Here is a 22,143-nt window from a genome sequence, read left to right on the forward strand (position 1 = left end):
ACCGTGGTTATATAGGACCGTGGTTTAATATCAAATTTGTCATCACCACCATATTCTGTCATCTATCACATTCAAAGGATCAATCAATCACACAACACTGCTGCCAATTTCGTTCTATTTCTAAACAAGGATGTGTAACTGTCAGTGTAGTCAGTACACAGATGAGGGAATTTCAGCCCAGACAGGTGAACTGTTCCTTTCCTTTCATAATGCATCACAAGGGAACATCAATGTACAACTTGAGGCAATTTTCCTGAAATAACATAGAAAACTAATGACCTACAGGATCACATTCCACAAAATGATATGTTTTGAAGCACAAAGTGGTTCTTTAGCATGTTATATTTGACTGTTTGCTGTGTATTTGTGTGTGTGTGTAAAATTCTTAAATTGTAGTGGTACGAGTCTATAAAATGTCTTACTGAATATGGCATTAGGTGAAGCAATTTGCATGCCACACGCCCTTAAATATTGTGCCGTACAAACATCCATTAGTCAGAACAGCCAAATACCATCGGGAAGTTAGAAGATGACGATAGAGCACAATATAACAATTTTATTTAGTACAAATAAATAAATGGGTGCAAATTACTTTGTGTCGAGGAATATAAATGTAGGTCTGAGACATTTACTTCATGTGTAAGAAACAGGTGAGCTCTTCCTAAAAACCACAATAACATACTTGACCATTGTGTGTAGTAAAATCAGTCAAACGCACTCCTAAACTTTATACGCAGTACATGAGAACTTCTCTTTTGGAAACTTTCTTTTTTTGAAATTTTGAAAGGCATACTATTTGTCATTTTATATGAAATAAAATGATATTTTGGAACTCTGCAGCATAAATCACTTTTTTAGAAATGGACAGTGGACAGTGTATTGTACAGTTCAAACATTCTTGTCCTTCCGTAGGGAAATAAGACAAGTTTATTTTCTATGGACATAATATCATCCAGATTTGTTTACTGATGCGTGCTCTCCCACGAGCAGTTTTCTTAAGAGTTGTGATTTGAACTGCACACAGAAATATGTGTTTCTGCGAGGCTGCCTTTCTCGTACGATATTCAGCATAAAAGAATGAAATGTTGCACGTGCACCATATAGTACCTTGTTAACCCAAAACCAAAAATCGGTGATACATGCAACCGTGTTTTCGGTTTTAAATTTCAGATGAATAGTATTTTTAAAATGTATAATTACTATCATACTCGTATCAAAAACATACGCATTCTCAGTTAATGCACAAGTCAGTTTGAAGTACGCAAAACATAAAATGTGAGATTTTCATATTGCACATGCCAAGTATTTTGCAATGTCCAATGCTCTGTGCAAAATGTTGGGCACAGAGAGCACTGAAGCATGTCATTCCTGGTTTGTTTTTGTTCACATTCACACTTTGTATGACTTGTACTGAACCCCAATTTCTTCAAGTTATCCCTGAATCTTCCCACTCCTGATCGTAGCCTGTTCAGGGACTTCCACAGCAGCTTTCATTATGTCCACTACTCAGCTGCTGGCATCTATCCGCGGAGGTGTATTGCGATTGCTAGAAATTCAACAGCAAAACTTATTCGCATCTGGAAAGACACCTCCATCACTTCCAAGACAAAGCTCACCCTCATTCGAACTCTGATTTTCCCTATCGCGACCTATGCAGCAGAAACTTGCACGATGAAGGTGGCGGATCCCCGCAGGATTGATGCTCTAAAAATGTGGTGCTATAGGATAATAATAATAACAATAATCGTATGGCCTCAGCTACCGTGTGCAGACATTTCGATTTGACGCCATCTGGCTGTCTGCTCGTCAATTTCGACGTTCCGTTTTACTCTAGGCCCACTAGATGGCAGACCGAGTAAACCGGATCTCTCTTGGGCGTCTATGGCTGAGATTTAATGAATTTTGTCAGGTAAATACCAAATGTATCACCAGAGATCTTTTACATGCCGACATCGTACGACATGGAGTATCGAATGGACTTTTTTCCGCCCTTCAAAAATCCGACTACCTCTGCCGGGTTTGAACCCGCTGTCTTGGGATCCGGAGGCCGACACTCTACTACGGATCCACAGAGGCGGTGCTATGGGAGATTACTGCGAATACCATGGATAGCACACCATACTAATGAATCGATTCTGCAACAGTTCGGCATGAGAACAAAACTGTAAACCAAACACAACTCAGATATTTTGGCCATATTGTCAGAAGACAGGAGGCAATGGAAAAACTTATCATAGAGGGAGAAGTATACGGCCGAAGACCTAGAGGACGTGCACTGTTACGATGGATGGACCAGATCAAGAGCTTGACCTGGATGAGCTTACGGCAAGCAAGTCACCAAGCAGAGACTGCTGGAGGCAGATCAAAAGGCTTGTCGCGTGATGCCACTACACCCTTACGAAGGGTTGGACTCAAAGGGAGACACTTTCCTCAGAAACTATTCAACTTACAGATACATTATTTGTTGTGAGTATCCGTAGGTTTTGTATCTGCAAGGTAGGTGGACTATATTTTGATAATAACTAAATGCCGATAAAATATGAAATAATACGAAATTATTACAAAAATCAGACACACAGTTTTTAAATGACCAAGCATTGAAAATACAGCCGAAATCGGTTATAACGACACCGAAGGACCGGCAGTCAGCGCTCGTTATAGACGATACTCGCAAAAACCAGTTTTTGTGTTGTTGCTAAAAATTTTATACCTGTAAATTTTAGGCTGCACATTTTTTTTGCAAGTTGCTTTACGTCGCACCGGCACAGATAGGTCTTATGGCGACGATGGGACAGGAAAGGGCTAGAATTGGGAAGGAAGCGGCCGTGGCCTTATTTAATGTGTGAACATGGGAAATAACGGAAAACCATCTTCAGGGCTGCCCACTGTGGGGCTCGCACCCACTATCTTCCGAATACTGGATACTGTCCGCACTTAAGCGACTGAAGCTATCGAGCTCGGTGGCTGCACATTAACATGTTTAATTAACAGAATTAAGTTAGAACTTCAGGAAACGTACCGGTAACTGAAATAAGTACTGTATTAGTGGAGCGGGACTGCGGGGAATTTCATTGGCTTTCGCTTGAAGAGTGGGTCCATTGATCGGCACATTATTTGTCATTTGCTGCTTAAACGATATAAGTTAAGGTTCCTCAGTATCTTTGTGCTCAGATGATATGGCCCTCTTGATTTTTAAAGAATGTTTTTCGAAGTGACGGTATTTTCTCATTGTCTTTCCAAATTGGGGACCAAAGATTGAAAAGGGTGAAAGTGCCAGAAACATGTTTTCGAGCAAACGCCAATAATAGAGTTCCCGAGCATAATGGCACTTTAATCCTTATCTATCAAAGGAGACCAGGAATTAAAGATTACCTACGGCCTTTGAAGTGCAAGTATAGCACATCCAATACATTTTATATAATTTCATAACAATATTTAGCTTCTATAAATTTCATTTCTCGGCTCAGAAATTAGAAAATACACACTGACACAATGGAGAGCACAGAAGAATTGTAGCGCGAGACGCTTGCACATTCACCAAACTCAGCTGGACACATTGGACTGTTGAGCTTCCTACCAACTAAACTAATAACGTCAGGCACATGCACAAGTTACCACCATATGCGGCATGGCTAATACATCCCATTAATACGAAAAAACACATTTTTCATATTTCGGCCCTTTCAATATTTGGTCTTCAACAGTAGAAATCGTTCAGTGTGATACTCCCAATTCCTTCCCGAAGCTGACATTCGTTTCCTCATTTTTTAATCGCCATATTATGTGTGACTTTTCTTCAATATTAAACACTTTTCTTTTGTGATATCTTCACAGAGATGCTTGCCTTGACTATTTAACAGACAGATTGTTTTGAAGTCTCCAATAATAAATGTTACTTTGTTGTCAGCAATCCCCAAATAGGCTACGTAACAAACAAAAATCAACATTGGCCGCTATCGCCGATACATGTATTCGAAAATGTGATCAAAATATGTCATTTATACGATATGTGTTTATATACGATTTAGACGGGACTGTTAGATTTCGCCGTCGTTGAAAGCGTCGTCGGACTAAACGGTTTCGACTGTATTAGTAAAATCTCTCACCTGCTATGTGAATTGTATGTGTTAAGTTTAGTAAGTCTCTGCTACTTTCTAAGAAAGGTGAAAATGAAAATCCACAGCCTGTTTCCAATCATTTGACCGGATCAGGAATGGAATGAATGAAGCCCCCATCTAGCGGCGAGGATAGGGGCAATGATTAATGACTGACAAATGAAATGAAATGAAATGATATTGGAGAGTGTTGCTGGAATGAAAGATGACAGGGAATAACGGAGTACCCGGGGAAAAACCTACCCCGCCTCCGCTTTGTCCAGCACAAATCTCACATGGAGTGACCGGGATTTGAACCACGGAGTCCAGAGGTGAGAGGCCGGCACGCTGCCGCCTGAGCCACGGAGGCTCTACCCTTTCTAAGAAAAGTATGCATAGGAATCATAATGCACTTTAAGAAAACTAAAATCGATAGCTGCAGTCGCTTAAGTGCGGCCAGTATTCAGTATTCGGGAGTTAGTGGTTTCGAACCACACTGTCGGCAGCCCTGTAGGTGATTTTCCATGGTTTTACATTTCACACCAAGCAAATGCTGGGGATGTACATTAGTTAAGGCCACGGCCACTCCCTTCGCACTCTTAGCCCTTTCCTGTCCCTTCGTCACCGTATGACGTATCTGTGTCAGTGCGACGTAAAGCATCTTGTAAAAAACACTACTTTAAGAAATATTTCTTATCTGAAATTTTAAAGTATTTTTTCAGAAACAAGCAAGTATACATCACTCCATATATTTGGTTCAGAGTTAGGTAGATACGACATGGTTGACGTGCAATGTTTTGCTATTTTATGTTGAATATTGTGGGAGAACAAAAGCTTCAAGCTGACACTTATGTTGTGCTCAATTCAAATCACAACCCTTCCATGCGTTCTTAGTGGTTCTTTAGGCTTGACTCCAATAGACAGGATCATGCCCAGTGATCCTACACACAAGGAGATGTGGTACAGATAGCATTATCTCTTCTACTTCACTCATTCATGAGGCATAACACTCAAACAGTCATGTGCTCACTCATTCAGACAGTCCACGCATTCATAAATTTCTGATTCATTCATTTCTTCTGTCAAGTGTTCATACAGCAATTTCTGGTCATTTCACTTATAAAAGTTTCTCAATATATTTGCTCAAATTAGTTAGTTGTATTACAGTTCTGTCAGACTTAGAAGAATTGTTCTCACACTTTAGATCTATACATATGTGCCGAATTCCAATCTCTCAAAAGACCGAGAGTCCGTATTGCCTTTCCTTTATCATTAAGATGTAGACCTTAGATTTAAAAACATACAAGATGTTGCTAGATTGTATAAGGTCACTTCACCAGGCTCGGGTAAAGTTCAAGTAATTGATGTGATGGCTAAGAGAGTGACAAAACAGACATAGAAGTTTCTGGTCACACACTTGGTTGTCATGAACGGATGTAGGATGTTCCTGACAACTTGTACCGTACTAGGTTCAGCCCACAATCCTAGCATAGTCTATATCTTCTTTCTATTACTGAACATAGTTGAACTTCCTGGGTCTAAACTAGCTTGAAATGCTGTTGAAAGCATTTCTTAGCCGCAGCGTTCGATGCTCTTGATAGCGGTCGACATCTGAACAAGTTTTACGTGATAATCAGTATCCAGGATGAGATCGGAGATACAGCCCACCATTCCACTTGTGTACTTGTTCATGGTAGCCTGGTCGATGTTGTCCATTCCACCTGAAACATAACATAAGATTGTATAAGGTCACTTCACCAGGCTCGGGTAAAGTTCAAATAATTGATGTGATGGCTAAGAGAATGACAAAACAGACATAGAAGTATGATCACTTCTTTAATGTTGCACTAACTCAGCTAGGCTTTCAGGAACGCAGTGGCGGCGATAAGGACCCCGCAGACCACGCGGGAAGGGGAGGCCCATGGCTTGTGAGGGGCCCATGACTATTTCTTAATTCAGTAGCTGAAGAGTGATTTTACATATTGATAAAGGTACAGCACACAACACGGTATCATTTGTATTACAGAGGGTTATTCCAAAGTGCGAAGCTTCTATCGTCAATAGGAGTAGGGTAGTTATATCTGAAAGAATGTGGGGTTCCCAAACTGTTCCAATAATAACCATTCCTTGCTGCCACTCACAACAATCAACAAGGCTTTTGAAGTAATTGGCCAGTTCTGAGAACACAGTAGTCAGCGAAGATGCGATAACAAAGACGTCCTCCATACCTAAACTCTAAATACCGAAGTCTCGAGCCTGTTTATAACTCTGAGCAGTGAGTGAAGGAAGCTAAGTAGGCCTACGATGGACGGTTGAGTTGTAAATAGTTTTTTTTTTGCTAGGGGCTTTACGTCGCACCGACACAGATAGGTCTTATGGCGACGATGGGATAGGAAAGGCCTAGGAGTTGGAAGGTAGCGGCCGTGGCCTTAATTAAGGTACAGCCCCAGCATTTGCCTAGTGTGAAAATGGGAAACCACGGAAAACCATTTTCAGGGCTGCCGATAGTGGGATTCGAACCTACTATCTCCCAGATGCAAGCTCACAGCCGCGCGCCTCTACGCGCACGGCCAACTCGCCCGGTGAGTTGTAAATAGTAGTAAATGATTTGGTCTTATTCCTAAATATACTGACGGTCAGCGTGTTTGGTTACTGTAATTAGAATATGCATTTCTTGTGTGTGTGTGTGTGTGTGTGTGTGTGTGTGCTCGTAGCATATTAGTGTATTACTTTAATTCCTTCGAATTTGAAAATTAAATTGTGTAACATTATTGTTATTATCGTCATTGCTGTTCATTGTAATAATATACAACCTTGAACTACGAAATAAACTTGTAACTTTCCTCATCAGGAAACGAGGTGGGGGGGGGGGGGGAGCTTCTTAGCGCCGCTACTGGAGGAACGAACCGAACAAAGAGAGTGCTATAAATTGTATCAACAGCTTAAAATGTACCCGGACAGATTTTATGAATATTTAAGAATGTCTCAATGGACGTTTAATTACATCTTAAACCTAATAGAACCTAGAATCCAAGAAGTGTACGCTAACTTGTGTTACCACAATTGGCAGCCACTTCTCCCCAACATTTATCTAGAACGTATCTATTGTCTGTCTGTTAGGTCATGAGCCCGGAGGCTAAAATAGAACCACCAAAGGTTATGCAGTTATAGGGAAACCGCAAAAACCAATGACAGAGCCCAAATGAGGCATACTAGGCAAGATGAGGGGTGAGGTAGTTTGCCATTGCTTTTCTCACTGGACCAGAATGTGCCACTGCAGCACGACTGACCCTATGAGTAACACCTTTCATAACACTCAAGACACTAGTTGTGCTCCGAATGTCATTACACAGCACCACCCATACTCCAGCAGCTTCCATATTGTTACAGCCATGGATGAGACTGGGACTTCAGTGGAAGCTACACTTTGCTCTGGCCTGTGCCAAGAGACGGATACAAAAGTACTGCATCCATCAAGAAATGGCAACAGGCGGAACGTATCTATTATGATGCGATTTGTGACGCTGGTCCCATATAGCATTCTTTCGGTAAAAGTCACTTATTAATTGTTCTTTATCCATGGCGACAGGGATACGACACAACACGTCAGCACGACCAGTGATATCATAACAGCGAGACACTGCATAGAGGGGACAGTGTGGCGACCTTGAGACAACCAATCACGACGACGCTAGTTCCAGGCAGCTGCAGCCTGAAATATCAAACATTTTGATTCCCGGTGGACGGCGAAGTGCGCGGCGAGATGCGTGGCGAGGTGTGCGGCTCCAACATGTATCGAGTCATTTGATACTGTTGGGTACGTTTATGCTGCAGCTTCGCTGCTCGATGTTAAGCGATGATGAAACAAACCAATGGATCTCAGTCGGTGCTTTTACCCTGGAGCCCAGCCTATAGCTACGCCGCTGGCTGCTATCCTCGCCACATCCATGGTCTCAAACACGTTTGATTTTTGAGCCTGGCACATCGCCGACTATCCTGTAACTTGGACTGTGATTAGTTCTTTCAAGGTCACCCGCTCTACCACCCTTCCTCTCTTCGCACTCTATACACATGTTCAGTGATCACTTGCTCACTTGCTATCTGAACCTGTCTTCGAACGCATTGCGATTTGGAAACAGCGGCATGCGGATCATCATAAGAGGTTCATAAGATGAAAAAGGAGTGACGAGATGACGAGCGGCCAGTAGACCTCATTTTCCGTCTTATGATGGATAGTGGCCTGTTTTGTTTAATAGTAAAGTTTCTATATGTTTTTAATTTTTTATTGTTAACTACTATTTTATTCTATTGACTGTATTTATCTATCTTTGTATTTTTAATTTGAATTAAATATATTACTTTACATCTATGTCAATGCATTATTCAATTTTATTACATATTACTCCTTTTAACTTTAGAAGAAAATAAGGCATTGGGAATTAGATCCACTGATTATTTTAAATTCATAATAATTTTCCTCATTGCATCCGGGAGATAGTAGGTTCGAATCCCACTATCGGCAGCCCTGAAGATGGTTTTCCGTGGTTTCCCATTTTCACACCAGGCAAATGCTGGGGCTGTACCTTAATTCAGGCCACGGACGCTTCCTTCCAACCCCTAGGCCTTTCCTATCCCATCGTCGCCATAAGACCTATCTGTATCGGTGCGACGGAAAGCCCCTAGCAAAAAATTTTTTCCTCATCATTATCATTTTTCTAATCCTAGTCAATTATAACCTTTAATCCATTTCGTCTCACCTCGTATCATCAGGAGCCAGTGGCCCGCTTTAAGCAACTAGCATAATCACCACCATCATCATCATCATCAAACTACGGAGTGAAGTGGAAAAATAATGCGGAACGATTATGTCAACTTTGTTCTTTTATTCTTGCTATTTAGGGGATCTCTGTCATTATAAGCAGGTGATTTATATGAAGTACATCGTTCTTCATGGAATGTCCGACAGTTATTTTTACAAACTGTTTCAATCAGTTTTGAACTTTGACTACACCTGTGAGCTGCCAGCAGCGTGCGCGGGGGACTGGTGCAGGGTAAAAGCTCCATGGTGAGCAGCCTGGCTATTGCCAGCAGCGAGGTGCTAGGGCGAGCTTAGTTTGTTCCCTGATCGCCACACGACGAGATGCGCGACAAGGTGAGCAACTCCAAAATGTTTTTGGCCTTAAGGCACAGTCCCAGTATTTGCCTAGTGTGAAAATTGGAAACCATGGAAAACATCTTCAGGACAACCGCAACATCTTCCGAATGCAAGCTAACAACCACCGGAAGGGTCCGGTTCCATGGCTAAATGGTTAGCGTGCTGGCCTTTGGTCACAGGGGTCCCGGGTTCGATTCCCGGCAGGGTCGGGAATTTTAACCATCTATGGTTAATTTCGCTGGCACGGGGACTGGGTGTATGTGTCGTCTTCATCATCATTTCATCCTCATCACGACGCGCAGGTCGCCTACGGGAGTCAAATCAAAAGACCTGCACCCGGCGAGCCGAACATGTCCTCGGACACTCCCGGCACGAAAAGCCATACGCCATTTCATTTTTTTACCACCGGAAGGAACCGCGCAGTCAGCTCATTTGGTAAGATTAATGACAAAGTAAAATGAAAATTATGATGACAATGTGATGATCTTTGTGCGGCAAGTCCTCAAAACCCTAGTGACCACGTGCCGATATCCATAGAACTGTCCTTGAGTTTCCAAAACATGTTTAACTGCGAAAACTCACGTCGATGACTTCCAGCTCTCCAAAGAACTTTTGTGCGAAAAAATTCGATATCCTAGGTTTTTTTAAATAATCTAAAACTCTTGACGGGCCATAAAGCAAAATTCTTTCCTCTTTAAGCAGTTTACCCTCCAGGGTTACTTATTCCCTCTGCCTCAGCGAGGGATCCCACCTCTACCGCCTCAAGGAGGCTATTAAGTATGAAATTTGCCACATCCTAGGCAACTGGAGGTGAGAAAAAAGTCTTGCGTGAAATTCGATCCATCGCACCCACGATCACTGTCCACTATCATACCTCCGACCGCGCCCCTGCCAAGTGAGCTACTGTGAGGTTTAGCATATACGGGGCAGTTCCCTGCCTATACATTCTGTGTGTGTGTGCACCTGCTGTTGTACCAGGTATGTTTTTTAAGTAAGGACCGTTGATTTTTAATAATAATCCCGGCGTGTGCGCTACCTCCCGACATCCTTTCCGAACAACCAGGCGTCAGTTTCAGCTATGTAGCTAACCTGTACGCTGAACTGTGCATCTTTAAAGTGTTCAAGTTGATTGAACCGCACGCCGCGTGAGAGATTCGGTCTGCAGTGCGTTTTTTGAGTGCAAGAAACATGTCGGCTGCAGACATTCATCGTCAGCTTTGTGAGGTGTATGGTGATAATGCAATGAGCGAACGTGAAGTGCGAAAATGGGTAAGAAAGTTCAAAAGCGCCGTGAAAAAGTTTGTAACGAAGAAGGCTCAGGTCGACCATCTGTGTTCACGGAAGATTTGGTGACTGCAATTGACACAAAAATTCACGAGGACAGAAGATTCACGATAAACACTTTCTTAATGGATTTTCCTCAAGTGTTTAAGTCTCCGACGTGCGGTTCAGAACAAAAGACGCGGAATGCTGACAAAGGAAATTTTCTCCTTCACAATGACGCAAGACCACACATTGCTGTCCAGACTCGGGAACTGATTAATTCCTTGATGTGGGTAGTTTTAGATCACCCACCGCATAGCCCTCACCTTGTTCCGAACGATGCCCATCTTTTTTCTTAGCTGAATGGCCATCTTGGCGGGAAGAGCTTCAACGACGATGAAGAGGTCAAAACGGCCGTGAACTCTTGGCTGTCAGAGCAGGTGGCAGACTTCTTTGAAGGGGAATTTCAAAACTTAGTTTTGAGGTATGACAAGTGCCTAAAAGAAACGAAACTAGGTGGAAGCCCACCTGTGTGGTGTAGTGGTTAGTGTGATTAGCTGCCACATCCGGAGGCCCGGGTCCGATTCCCGGCTCTGCCACGAAATTTGAAAAGTGGTATGAGGGCTGGAACGGGATCCACTCAGCCTCGGGAGGTCACCTGAGTAGAGGGGCTTCGATTCCCTACTCAGCTATCCTAGAAGCGGTTTTTCGTGGTTTCCCACTTCTCCTCCAGGCAAATGCCGGGATGGTACCTAACTTAAGGCCAGGGCCGCTTCCTTCCCTCTTCCTTCTCTATCCCTTCCAATGTTCCCATGCCCGCCACAAGGGCATAGCAGGTGAGGCCGCCTGGGCGAGGTACCGGTCCACTTTCACAGTTTTATCTCCGATCCAATGTCTCACGCTCCAGGACACTGCCCTTGAGGCGGTAGAGGTGGGATCCCTCGCTGAGTCCGAGGCAAAACCAATCCTAGACGTTAAACGGATTAAGAAAGAAGAAAGAACAATGTAGAAAATAAAGAACGTATGCAAAACCTAAAAATAAATGTGGTTTAAAAATAAAATTTTCGGTTATTTCTATTAAAAAAAAGAACGGCCCTTAATGAACAAAACAGCATTCATAAGGCACGGGTTCATTCGAGGTACCCGTAATGAATTAATAGTGGTGCCCATAATTCCTGCTGTCTTCTAGCCCGTATCCACACATCATGTTATACGTATATTACCCCGGTTCAGGGAGATGGATCGATGTATTTCAGAATCTTAGAAAACGCGGTGGGTTGCATAAAACTTGATCGCATGGGGCGGGTGGACCACCCGGTATAACGGCATATTTGCTTTTTTTTTTGCTAGTTGTTTTACGTCGCACCGACACATATAGGTCTTACGGCGACGATGGGACAGGAAAGGGCTAGGAGTGGGAAGGAAGAGGCCGTGGCCTTAATTAAGGTACAGCTCCAGCATTTGTCTGGTGTGAAAAATGGGAAACCACGGAAAACCATTTTCAGGGCTGCCGACAGTGGGGTTCGAACCTTACTATCTCCCGAATACTGGATACTGGCCACACTTAAGCGACTGCAGCTATCGAGCTCGGTTATTTGCGTTTTAGGCCACATAATTCATTTAGTTGTGGACATAGTTCATGTAGACTAGTAAGTGAATTACAGGATTGTGGGCGGCTGCCAGAAGGCCCAGAGAATGTTATGAAATGGACAGCAGGCAAGGGTATGATGGTAAACGGGATGAAAATTCAGGCTGTACGTTTCATCAAGGGGAAAAGTCCTTTCAGCTTTAATCATTGTGTTGCTGGAATGAAATTACCATAAGTATCTACCTGATGGGAACATTTTATATATAAATAAATAAATAAATAAATAAGTAAATAAAGAAAGAAAGAAAGAAAGAAAGAAAGAAAGAAAGAAAGAAAGAAAGAAAGTAGAATTTGGTTAATGAAGATGATGCTTGTTGTTTAAAGGGGCCTAACATCGAAGGTCATCGGCCCAGAATTTGGTTAAATGTGTAGCAGAGTCAGGCATCGAACCTTTACCAATCGGCTCTTCATATTGATATCGACCTTGTAATAGGTATTCTGAGTCAAGTAAATCAACTAAGAACGAAAGGAGAGCTCCTTACCGAGGTATAATCCTGTGTTCGTGTTGAGCTGCCGCAGCTTTCCAGGTGATCTTTTGGTAACAGCGGGTCCATTGTCGACAATAATGGTACCATCTTGTTCATTTCTGAAAGAAATTAAGTCAATAAAATATTAGAGTACAGTTCAAGGTTTAAATGAGTACACAAACAATTCTACATTTAATTTACAAGCAGGACGATTTCGGCTAAGATATACGAGGGATATGATCGACATTTCAAATCAGGCCATATTCTAATACAGTGGTTTTCAAAGTGTGGTACGCGTACCACGGGGGTACGCGGAGTCGTCACAAGGGGTACGCAAATTTTATCGTAGTTTCTATCTGCTTTAAGTGAGCAGTTCAGAAAAGAGTCGAACCTGCTAATTTTCAATGAGATCTTGTTTTGATTTAGTGTTTTTGTCTACCACCAAACGGAGTCCTCTTTTCGAACTATTCATTCTAAAATATGTGTTAGTTTGTACCTTCCATTGACTAGGTATACAGAAATGAAATGAAAATCCACAGCCTGTTTCCAGTCATTCGAACGGGTCAGGAATAGAATGAATGAAGTCCTCATCTAGCGGCGAGGATAGATGTGCCGGCTGCCGACGCCTGTCGCACTCCTGTGCGGCAATGATTATTGACTGACAGATGAAATGAAATATTAATGGAGAGTGTTGCTGGATTGAAATATAACAGGGAAAACCGGAGTACCCGGAGAAAAACCTGTCCCGCCTCCGCTTTGTCCAGCACAAATCACACATGGGGTGACCGGGATTTGAACCACGGTATCCAGCGATGAAAGGCCGGCCCGCTGCCGCCTGAGCCACGGAGGCTTCTTATACAGAAATGTTCATTTTACATTTTTTGTCTCGAAATCCACTCATTTAGTTCCATTTTTTTCAGTAGTAGTGTTTAGTGCATTAACAATATTCGCATATATTGTACCAGGAAATGATTATGGAGCCAGAGCATGGGAAGGATCTCAAGTAATGTTCGGTTACGTATTGGAGCAGGTACAGAGATGGATACTTTCGCAGGGCGAATAATAGATGGTAACATCTTTTTGACAATATTTATTAAAAATATTCATGTAAATTACCCTGCAGTTGAATTTTAAAAATTAAATTTTCAGTCAATATTTTCAAAATGAACATAAAATATCGGTGCTGTTGTATTCAGAGACATCCACTTGATTAAAAATGTCCAAAATAAATATCACCTTTTTAGAGATCGTGAACAGCCTACAGTGCATCTAAGATCTCATAAATGGATTTAAATACCACAATAACACTTTGCACATAGAATTTCATGGAGTCCATCACTTGTGATGCAAACCTACAGTATTTCTAATATTTTTAAACATAATATTAACACACACTTCAAATACAAGTTTTCAAACACTTGCTGTATACTCCTACAGTTCATCTAAGTTGATTTTATAAAAAATAAAATAATGGATTTGAAAACCCTAGAGTTCATCTACGTGAAATTACTTCAAGTTATAAAAGCTTTCAAGGAGGAATTTACAGTTCAAAAGCAAGACATGGAGCCTTCTTGAATTATTATGACTAGCAAGCTGAAATTCACACGAAGCATTTTTCTGTTGTTGGATGGAGCACTATGATTAACTGAGTGCTTAGTTAAAAGTTAGTCAGTGGAATTACTCACTCAAAATATAAGAAAATCACCTGGAATCTGCTTATAAGGGTTGGTGAAGTGCTGTCCTGCGGCTTGGTGACTGGACAGCGTGCAGCCAAGACTCGAACTCAGTACCAGCAGCGTGACAAGTCCGTTTAATGAAGATACCACGTTATTATTCCCCTTCGACGTCCCTCGATGGGTACCATGATCGATGAAACCACGTTAATCCCACGCTGGAAATGACGTTCGACGCAGCAGAATCTCACAACACTTTGCCAAGGTTTTCGATGTTCTTTTAGTGATAATGTCGGAACACGGAAAGTTCAATTGGCTCTATAGAGGTGTCAATTATCATTAAGATTGGTATTATACACCGGCACAAGTCTCAATGCATAATTCGTATTCTCACGTTTGTTTTACGGCGTTGAATACGTGACTTAGAATATCACAGTCTATGCTACAGTATGATTTGTAAGTCAGGTTAATGAAGTAATGACTTACAATCGCGTTAAAAACGGAAAACACAGTTTTTCACGCACACAGTTTGTAAAATAATGATTGAACACCGTAACAGTTCATAATAGTCAATGATTATGTCAGGTTCGACCGTAGAATAATCATCACAGTCCATGAAACACTTGGAAAAATGTCATTAACAACAGTCTCTGGAATAATACTGTTCATAGATTAAGAAGGTTTTATGACTGAATTTGCATAACACGACTCTGTACGACTTAATATTGTCATAAAACGTTCTTAACATTCAGTTAGTTTCGAATAGTAGTGATCTAAAGTTCGAGAAAATGCACGAAAAAGTAGTCACATTTAGCCCTGTTATTGGTTGAATGTTTAGTGGAATAGTATCTCACACAGTTCACAATTGTACTAGTATAGGAGTAATGCGTCTCAGAATCATGTAAATGGTCATAAATTAGAAATTTAGTTTAACACACGCAATGTCTTAGAATACTGTCACAGTCAATGATAAAGTTTAAAATTACGAGAAAATGACAGAGTCCACAATACCGTAAACTGGTAAATGAAATACCTGAATCTCCAATTACACTTCAGTTCACAATTTTTCTTGTAACTTCACTCGGTTAGCACACTCCTAAATATTATACAATGACGATTTAGTCGGAGAAAATTTTATAACATTTCATTCGTCACGACGCGGTAGAAACTTTACTTGCGACGTCTTCGCACAATTTCAAAGTGCTCGAGTGTGACTTCTACGTCTTCGCGGATCGCGACGGAGCATACTGTCGTTCTGTCATAATCGTAGAACACACACGGGCTATAACCTCGGTTCGCTGACCTATTTATATCCGGCTGCGAGCAGCACTCTGAGTCAGGTGACGAAGGGGTGATAATACTTCTCAAACTTCCACTTGTTATATCATGGAAACCACTAGGCGGATTAATCTCAAATTTGCTGGGTTATACTTTTAAAATTTGGATTACAAATTAGTGTTGGTCTCATATTTATTGATCCAGTCGTTGATAAGCTTAAAAATGGTCTCGCGAGAATTCTAAGGGGAGGGAAGCTACAGGCAGTGCTGACGTCACTTGACCTTGCTCCACTTATGCGGTCTCCCTCACGCAGAACAGTGAGAACGAGAACCTTCTCTCGCACAGCTGTTTGCGCATCGTAACTTAGCCGTTCGCTCATGCATAAAGATTTATAACTCGTATGTGCCAGGGCCTATGCCTTCCTGGTACAATATATATCATTGTTAGGCAATAAAAATCTCCTAATTCTATTCACGAGAAAACCACGTTTCTTCATCTGTCTTGTGAAGTCTTACCGCTTTGCCTGGGAAGGGAACAGAAGACTCCAATTGTCGAACAATTGGGCTATCGCGAAGTAATGAAACTGGCTGGAACAGTTCTCCGGCCATTGCTGATCGCTCTGTTCTGGGCTTCATTAAACTTTACTATATGATATACAGGGTTATTTACCTAAGATATTACACGGAAATAACATCTATACCATAAAATATATCTGTATTCTGTTTTCATATTCTCAAATGATACCCAGGGGCTTGTAAAAATGTGCTACGTATTCTCATGGGGTGATTAATAACCGAGATATTGATACTAACTTCATATTTTTAAATGGGACGGCACAACGGACAGTTGCTTTTGAAATCTCAATAAGAACAGCACGCGGGGTTTTGCTTGCCGCATCAGACAGCGTGCAGTCGGGCAAGGACGTACTGACGCAAAGCAGTTTCCTGGGGTGATTCCAGCCACAGGCATGTAAGCATATCGTACACATGTGATGGGTTTGCAAAGTGTACATAACAGGCGAACTCATGAGAGGACAGGGAGGGTTGATGTGTTTAAAAGGATTAAAGTAATTACTTTGACTACCATGCAGCATAACGAAAGCTATAATTGTCACTGGTTTGAGTGTAGAGTACATACTAGTGTATAAATTGAGAAATAAACATAATACAGGATACAATACATGCCTGGTATCCATTGTATGGCTGGAATCAATGCCAGGAAACGGCTTGCGTGTCAGTACGTCCTTGGTCGACCTCACGCTGTCTGATGCGACGCTCAAAAGACCATATGCGGTTTTTATTGATATCTCAAAAAATAACTGACCGATTTTAAAAATACTTACATATTTGAACTTGTACGCAGTTGAACGTTTAGGCCAGCTGTATGTATTTGTGCCATTCTATTTAAAAATATTGAGTTAGTATCAAAATCATAGTTATTAATCACCCATGAGAATAAGTAGTACATTATTTTACAAGCCTCTTGGTATGATTTACGAATACGAAAACAGAATACCGATATCTTCTATGGTTTGGACGTTATTTCTCTGTAACATCATAGGTAAATAACCCTATATATCATATAATGAAGTTTAATAAAGCCCAGAAAAGAGCGATCAGCAGCGGCCGGAGAACTGTTCCTGCCAGTTTCATTGCTTAGCGATAGCCCAATTGTTTGACCATTGGAGTCTTCTGTTCCCTTCTCAGGCATATATACAATATCGGCTCAGCTGCTTGCTTGTAATCCCGGCGACCGTGGCTGGATTCCTGATGTTGCTGGGGTGGAGTTTTCATTTGAAAATCCCGTGGTGTCAGGAAGGGCAAGCGACCTTAAATACCCGGCCACACATTTTTCATGCTATGTGTAAGAAGTGGATGATATGCGTAAAGAAGTGGAATCAGAGATAAGGCTGTTTGCAGATGATGTATTTTGTACAGAGTAATAAATAAGTTACAAGATTGTGAGCGGCTGCAGTGTGACCTCGATAGTGTTGCGAGATAGACGGTGGGCAATGGTATGATGATAAACAGGGTTAAAGTCAGTTTGTGACTTTCAGAAATAGGAAATGTCCTCTCACTTTTAATTACTGTGTTGATGGGGTGAAAGTTCCTTTCGGGGATCATTGAAAGTAACTAGGTGTTAATATAAGAAAAGACCTTCATTGGGGTAATCACATAAACATGATTGTTAATAAAGGGTACAGATCTCTGCACATGGTTATGAGGGTATTTAGGGGTTGTAGTAAGGATGTAAAGGAGAGGGCATATAAGTCTCTGGTATGACCCCAACTAGAGTATTGTTCCGGTGTATGGGACCCTCACCAGGATTACTTGATTCAAGAACTGAAAAAATCCAAAGAAAAGCAGCTCGATTTGTTCTGGGTGATTTCCGACAAAAGAGTAGCGTTACAGAAATGTTGCAAAGTTTGGGCTGGGAAGACTTGGGAGAAAGGAGACGAGCTGCTCGACTAGGTGGTATGTTCCGAACTGTCAGTAGAGAGATGGTGTGGGAGGACATCGGTAGACGAATAAATTTGAGTGGTGTCTTTAAAAGTAGGAAAGATCACAATATGAAGATAAAGTTGGAATTCAAGAGGACAAATTAGGGCAAATATTCGTTTATAGGAAGGGGAGTTAGGGATTGGAATAACTTACCAAGGGAAATGTTCAATAATTTTCCAATTTCTTTGCGATAATTTAAGAAAAGGTTAGGAAAACAACAGATATGGAATCTGCCACCTGGACGACTGCCCTAAATGCAGATCAGTAGTGATTGGTTGATTGATGCTTCAGTGCAAACAGGAACCCTGAGCAAGCGGGATAAGCTGCGGAAGATGATGATGATGATGATGATTACAGTTAATGTTATTTGTTATCTAGCAATAATCATTTGTTGTTTCTGGTATAATCGCAATATACTCGTACTTCAGGGGTACGAAGGTAAAACAATAAATTGGATTTTGGGGGTATGTCGACCAAAAAGTTCGAATACCACTGCTCTACCTCATAGGTGGGCAACGAGAGAGCCCCGCTCCTCGACGTGACGGCATGAGCGCGAAAAGAGCCGACTTCTAATAGTTTGTGTTGTAAAGGCCAGATGGCGATACGCGGAGTCAAGACGCAAGCAAAGCCACAGCAGTGTACCGAGCTCAGTATGTTATGTTTACTCAAAACATTCATGTCCGAATCGTTGGCTCAATGGTCAGCGTACTGGCCTTCGATTCACATGGTCGCGGGTTGGATTTCCGGCCGGGTCAGGGATTTTAACCTTCATTGATAAATTTCAATGTCCCGAAGGCTTGGTGTTTGTGCTGTCCTGCAACTAACACACCACACATTACACCATCCTCCACCACAATAACACGCAGGTCCCTACAGATGGCAGAAGCCGTCCACCCTCATCGGAGGGTCTGCCTTACAAGGGCTGCACTCGGCTAGATATAGCTACACGAAACTATAATTATTGCTCTAAACATTCGTACAGATCGTTTGCATACATAGTTTATGTTGTATTCCTAAACAAGCTTTTATGTTGGCCTGCAATATTTCTGAGTACAAGTAGTAGTCAAAGAAGTACCGATATTAGGTTATCACGTATAGGTAAGGTAAGGGTTATTCTGCCCGAAGGCAGGTCCGAACCTCCGCAGAGGTATTCCTGAGTCGGAGTTTACGTGCGGTAGGGTGGCCAGTTCCTTTCCGCTCCTCCATTCCCTTACCCCCACTAACAGCGCGTGGCAACCCATCCAACTCCTGGCCACGCCCAATGTTGCGTAACTTCGGAGATCTCACGGGATCCCGTTTTTCAACACGGCTACGGCCGTTGGCTTATCACGTATCAAATAATTAATTATATTTCCTATGCGTAACCTAATGAAATGAATATAATAAAACGTTTTTACTTAGCATATGGGGTCTGTATACACAAAATAACTTATTTTGTTTCCTATTTTGTTTCCTCGCCATTATGAAGTGCACTGAATAGTACGAGATATTAGGCATAACAAAACTGATAAAAAATTAAATCTGTTTTGATATGCGTCCCTTCACTAGTGTAACCGTCCAGGCTTCTCCAGTCATACTAATTTATTGCTACACAGTCCTATTACGTGATATCACTCGATATCAAGATTATCCGCCATCGGCAATTATTCATAAAGACATATTAATTTAACTTCAATCAATTGTAAATAAGGCTTTTGGAATCATATTGTATATATTAGAACATCATTTATTAGTTAAATTATAAGATAGGAATTCATTACGTACTGTAAATATGGTCAATACGTTGAGACAGAGTTCGTGTCATTTCACCTCATACAGTGTACACGGAAAAGTTATTCTTGACGCTTGGGAAGTTGTAATGACTCACGGGTTTTAACTCATAAGCAATGTATTATACAGCGACCCATGCGCGAGGCTAGCCCAAGCTAAGAGACTACATCATCGACACGCCTACTTGTTACGGGTGAAGAATGAAGAGAGGGGAGATATGATATGAGATCTACAAATCAGATGCTTCGTTGTATAGAGATTTGGTATGGAGCTGTTACCAAGAGTGGGGAGAGCTCGTGTATATTATCTGGCGCGGAGCAATCCTCAAATCACAACTACTTTATTTTTTAGAACAGTGAGTAGTCGCTTCGAGACAACTACAATTTATTTTTGAGACAGAGAGTTGTCGCTTCAAGCTGCTGTGATGTTGTCGGATCAGTGTGAGACGAAACAGGCATACGGCATGTGATATATTCTATAATTATTCTGGACGAAGAACTACATTAGTTCAAGTCCACGGTACTTGGTACAAGTCTTTATTGTATCATAGAATAGCTAAGTTGGATTGAGATTTCTGATAACATGGAAAAATTCACAAATCTGAATTTTCTCCTCCTACGATCAACGGTGACCAATTTTCACAAGCATAGGGCCAATGTCTAATTTAAAGACTAGGTAATTAGGGAGTATTAGTCCAGATAGGCCAAACCATATCGCAGAAGGAAGGATGGATGTCCATGGAGCCAGTCTGCAACGAGAAAAGTGGAACGAGTAACCGCGGAATACAGATGACCTCAACGGAAGCCATAATTAGACAATGCAAGCAACAGTAAATTACAGTAACGTTAAATTTTTTAATTCCCTCCAAGCTACAAGGTACTTTTCCGACTCATCTCATTTTTTGTTTAATAAATTCATTTGACCAGATATTGCGTTAAATTTCTTTCTCAAAGCGATATTTAATGGTTAATTATTTTAAATCCTACCCCTGTGATTCAAGTATAAGTCTCTATGCTACTAAATATAAATTTTGCTGTATAGTTTTGTTGAAAACTGTAAAGCTGGCGCCCAAACGGTACGTAGAGAAATGGGAAACCATGGAGTGATAATTGATTCTAATTGCGTGGCAATTTGCGGGCAAGCCACATATAGTTTATATTTATATTCATGTGTTCCCAGCTATTAACTTTCGTCTACTCAAGTGTGAAGCTTAGGAGAGCGAACAGTAACATTTTTCGCACCAACGTGGAGCTCGAAAACCATTAAGTATTCATGAAGAGAAAACAGTAAAATTAGAGTCTGTGTTTGTTGGGGTTAAGTGAGTGGCCATATAACCTATATGCGTGATTTTGGGGGAATCATGGCTGTACGAGGTGAAAAGGACATGAAATTACGTAGTGGAAACTTAGTAAAGGGAGGCGAGGCGCTGAATTCTAGGGATGTTGTAGATGAGAGCATTGGAATAGATAAAACGGTGAAGAGTGGTGGGAGCATGGAAAATAGCACAGAATCTGATGTAGCTAGGATGGATGGCAAGAAAGAAGGTAATACGAATAATGAAATGAATGTTCAACAACTGTTTGTGATGATGCAATGGACATTAGAGCAAACGAAAGGGATAGATGAAACTAGGAAGGAAACGAGAGGGATAAATGAAATTAGGAAGGAAGTGGAGAAAACGCAGACAGGGATTACAGAAAATAGAAACGAGATAGAACAGACGAAAATGGAAATTAGCAAAGACGTTAATACTATGATGGATGCTTTAAATCGTAGATTAGATGAAGCACTAGAGCAGCAGAAACGTTTTGATAAACAGTTAGGTGAGCAGGAGATGAAACGTTGCCAACATGAGAAAGAGGTAGAAAGAAAGTTAACTAAGCATAAAAGCGAAGTTATCGAATTGGTAGAAAAAGAAGATTGTAAAGTTAGGGGTGAAGTAGACCAGCAGATCACAGGAATTAATCGTAAAATTTAAGAACAAGTAGGAGAAGTTAGTAATGTTAGAGAACAAATACAACAACAACACGATGATCTGTGCGTTAATGTAGAGTGTAATGCGAAAATGTGTAATGAAATGTTTAGGAAAACGGAGGAAAATGCGATTGAAATTAAAGTCACCAAGGAAAGACAGGAACACATTTCGAGTGACGTAGAAACTAAAGTGAAAATAATAAATGAACGTATTGATATGCCGGAGGCACAAATACGTAAAGAAATCAGAGCAAAGCTAGGTAATATAGGAAGTCAGTGCTATGGTACAAATTTCATATATGGAACTGAACTACCAAAAT

General features: G+C 41.3%; 1 protein-coding gene across 1 annotated transcript in view; it reads right to left on the minus strand.

Annotated features, from left to right (window-relative positions):
- Positions 1-4,881: 4,881 nt before the first annotated feature.
- Positions 4,882-22,143, minus strand: part of LOC136863432 (pikachurin) — a 1,329,416-nt gene continuing 1,312,154 nt past the window's right edge. The window contains exons 11-12 of the mRNA XM_068225939.1: positions 12,643-12,746; positions 4,882-5,815 (exon numbers count right to left, since the gene is read on the minus strand). Coding sequence (XP_068082040.1) covers positions 5,667-5,815; positions 12,643-12,746 — 253 coding nt within the window. The 3' untranslated portion in view covers positions 4,882-5,666. The remainder of the gene's footprint in view (positions 5,816-12,642; positions 12,747-22,143) is intronic.

The sequence above is a fragment of the Anabrus simplex genome, chromosome 2 (genome assembly GCF_040414725.1).
Source record: "Anabrus simplex isolate iqAnaSimp1 chromosome 2, ASM4041472v1, whole genome shotgun sequence".
Lineage (NCBI taxonomy): Eukaryota > Metazoa > Arthropoda > Insecta > Orthoptera > Tettigoniidae > Anabrus > Anabrus simplex.